This window comes from Budorcas taxicolor, chromosome 23 (genome assembly GCF_023091745.1).
Source record: "Budorcas taxicolor isolate Tak-1 chromosome 23, Takin1.1, whole genome shotgun sequence".
Classification (NCBI taxonomy): Eukaryota; Metazoa; Chordata; class Mammalia; order Artiodactyla; family Bovidae; genus Budorcas; species Budorcas taxicolor.
In genome coordinates, this window is record NC_068932.1 from 18,259,513 (window position 1) to 18,262,973 (window position 3,461).

The 3,461-nt window shown below is 59.6% G+C and overlaps 1 protein-coding gene across 1 annotated transcript; it reads left to right on the forward strand.

Annotated features, from left to right (window-relative positions):
- The first annotated feature begins 1,037 nt into the window (after positions 1-1,037).
- Positions 1,038-3,461, forward strand: FRAT1 (FRAT regulator of WNT signaling pathway 1). The gene has a single exon (XM_052660976.1). The coding sequence runs from the start codon at positions 1,115-1,117 to the stop codon at positions 1,946-1,948; it is 834 nt and encodes a 277-aa protein (XP_052516936.1). The 5' UTR covers positions 1,038-1,114; the 3' UTR covers positions 1,949-3,461.

The window sequence follows — 3,461 nt, forward strand, 5'->3', positions numbered from 1 at the left end:
AGGTTGGTCCACCAAAAATCTACCTACAAGGATAATTAATGTTCAGAAGTTAGGCCTGAGGGGTTTGGGATTTTTAATACAGGTTTTAAAATTCCAAACAATACGATGATAAAGAATCTTTTTCTATCTCTCTTTCTTTTAAAAAATGAAGTCTTGGTTAATCATTAAACCAACCAGGATATCTTGGAGGGTTACCATGGCCGTGTCTCCATTTCCATCCAAATAGCTGACCGTTTTCCTCTCCTGCTACCCATTTCAGAAAGGATACTCCCCTACTGGGTTGAGTCATTCTTCTTAAAAGAACTTTCTAGCTCGCCGCTCCTCCCAAGACGAGCAACCTCCTCTACAGTCCCTGTCCAGGTCCCCACATACCCACGCTCCCGATCAAAAAAACACGAATCAGTGGCTTTTCTTTACTAATTTCCAATCCGCCACCCCCCATCGCACCACAGGGTCCCCTTCCTTTTCATCTGTCAGCCTCGTTTCCCTAATCTCCAGACAGATCGCTAGCCTGACGCCTTCTCTCCATCACTCGCCTCACTCACGCTGCCATCACTTCCCAAATGCCGGCATCCCTAACCTCAAAAGCGTAAATGCCAAAACCAGACACGTTGACGCGCCTAAAGAAGTGTGTGGGTGTGTGGGTGTAAGTGTCTGTGCTTGTGTGTGGAAGAAACCAACAGAGGCCACGCCGGTGTCCATCTTCTGGAAATGTCAATCATGCCAGGCTCAGAGAGCGAAGATCGGCTCCCCAGTTTCCCCCGCAGACAGCATTCAGGGCTGTAAAGCTCAGAGGCAGCAAGGCTTCACCCAGGACTCTTGCCCAGAGGTTGCCCCGGCCCCCAAATGTACGGAGCACCCCTCCTCGGCGCGGTGGTAGGGCCCGGCGGCGACGTCACCCATTGTTTACAAATCAACCCGAGCCGGTAGGATTCCGGCTCCCGCGGCTGCAGGCGCGCGGCGCGAGTGCCTGGCGGGCTCCGGCTTCCGCGTCCGCCCGGGCTCCGGCTTTGGCCTCGGCACCGCGCCCGGCTTCGCCGCGGCCCATCGAGCCCCCGGGACAGCCGAGCCGCCAGCGACCCCCGCACAGCTCCGGGTGCCGGCGCGGGGGGCCATGCCGTGCCGGAGGGAGGAGGAAGAGGAAGCCGGCGAGGAAGAGGAGGAGGAGGAGGAGGACAGCTTCCTACTGCTGGAACAGTCGGTGACTGTGGGCGGCTCGGTTGAGGTGGACCGGCTGGTGGCCCAGATCGGCGAGACGCTGCAGCTGGACGCGGCGCAGGACCGCCCTGCCTCCGCGTGCGCGCCCCCGGGGCCGCCACTGCAGCCCCCGCGGCCCCCGGCGGCGGTGAGAGCGGACAAGGCCCGGGCGCCAGCGCAGCCGCTGCTTCTACCGGCCGTGTCGGTCGAGGCTGGGGGCCCGGCGCCCCCGGGGGCCTTGCGCTGCGCCCTCGGGGACCGCGGCCGCGTGCGGGGCCGGGCTGCGCCCTACTTTGTGGCGGAGCTCGCCGCAGGCCCCAGCGCGCTGTCCCCATTGCCCCCTCAGCCCAGCCTTGATGGGCCTTTGGGAGCAGACAAACGGGGTTCCCCGCAGCCCCTGTCGGGCCCTTGCCGGCGAGGTTGGCTGCGGGACGCCGCTGCCTCCCGCCGCCTCCAGCACCGACGCGGGCTACAGCCTACAGCCCGCAACGGCGACGACGACCCGCACCGGCTCCTGCAGCAGCTCGTGCTCTCGGGAAACCTCATCAAGGAGGCGGTGCGGAGGCTTCATTCGCGACGTCTGCAATTGCACGCAAAGCTCCCCCAGCGCCAGCTCCTGGGCCCTCTGTCGGCCCCAGTGCATGAACCCCCTTCGCCCCGCAGCCCTCGCGCGGCCTGCAGCGACCCCGGCGCGTCCGGGAGGAGGGCGCAGCTCAGAACAGGCGACAGCGTTATAGTCCCTGGCAGCTAACACCTCGAGAGTGGCCACTGCGCGAGCCTCTGCCTGAAGGGCAAGGGGTTCCCCTGAGGGCTATATCTCTACTCAAACTGGTGAAGTCGCACTTCCGGAAGCGGGAAAATAACTTACATGAAGATGAGGAATCGAAAAATTGAGAATGTGTTCGCGGGAACTGAGGTCTAGGGCCCCGACGTGGTTGACTTCGTTGGTGCCACTGAAGGCAGATTACAGAGTGCACCCCAAGCTCGCAGTCAGTAGGACTCCACACTGGTGTGACCAGCCCTGGTGGCGCAGCGTGCGGTTCCACGCAGCCTCTGGGGTACTCTAACCTGGCAACCACGTGGCCGGAGTCCATGCTTCTCAGGATCGCGGAGCGCCCAAAGGACAAGGATGACCCCAGTTACTTGCTTTACCTTTCCAAGGCTGGTTCCTGATTCACTTTAGGAGAGGGGAACATTTGTAGATCATTTAAGGGAGTACCTCAAACTGCCAGACTTGAAATTTTACGACACTTTAAAAAAAAAAAACCTATCTCGTGTATTTTGAGGTGCTTGTTCTTGGTATAAAACACGCGGCACCGTGAAAGGACATTTTGGAGGAGAACTGAATGGAAGTAACCTTTTCTCTGCGCACCCCCACCCCCACCCGCTTTGCCACTGTCCGCGTTTCTCAGAGCGGTGGGGAAAGGCGGAGCACCTGGGATGCTAATTGGACGTGGGGGTGAGAAGTCCTGGGGAAAGGTGAGGGCGCGGCGCGGAGTGAACCCGCGGTCCTCTTGAATGTGTATTTTCACAGCCTGTCCGCCCCTCCTCGGGTTCAAGGTCACCATTTCCTGGGCGCAAACGAGATTGCGGGGCTCTAGCAGGGCAGAGTCACCCGGTTCTGCCTGTACTCGGAGTAGTACGCGGTGTTTTGCAAGTGCTGGAGTCTTCTGAGGACACGGGCACCGCTGCCACCGCGGGTTGAGGGAGGTGGCGACGTGCTAGGCGCCGGTGCCTCCTGCGGGCGGCCGCGCCCTGGACTTTGACGGAAACTGCCCGGAGAACTGGCCTCGAGTCCCTCCTCTTCCCCTCCGCTCTGCTGTCCAACTCTAGCTGGTGGCGCTGCCGCTCCTGGGGGCCCAGGCTGGGGGCTGGGAGACACCACGTGATGGGGCACTCCAGGGACACACAGCCTAGCGCAGCAGCTTATAATGGGCTCTCCGGGGCCATTTGCAATAACAGCTGCAATTCCCTGGATAGATGGAGTTGATTTCCTCCTTCTGCCCCTCCCCCCAGCCGTGCCAGCTTGCCTTTGTAAGTGAAGGAAACCGAGTAAAAAAATGTGACCCTCCGAATGGAGAAGCTGCAGAATTTGCCATTGTGAACCTGGTGAAGTGCTCGTAACAATGTTAACGCAGTCTAAAGGCTCTAAGACGGTATTGTTGATGTTTTAGTTTTATAAGATTCAATGGCATGTTCGTCATCCAGATGTGGCTATTGACATACCTACACTTCGCACCGGAGTGTCTGGAATTGTGGCTATC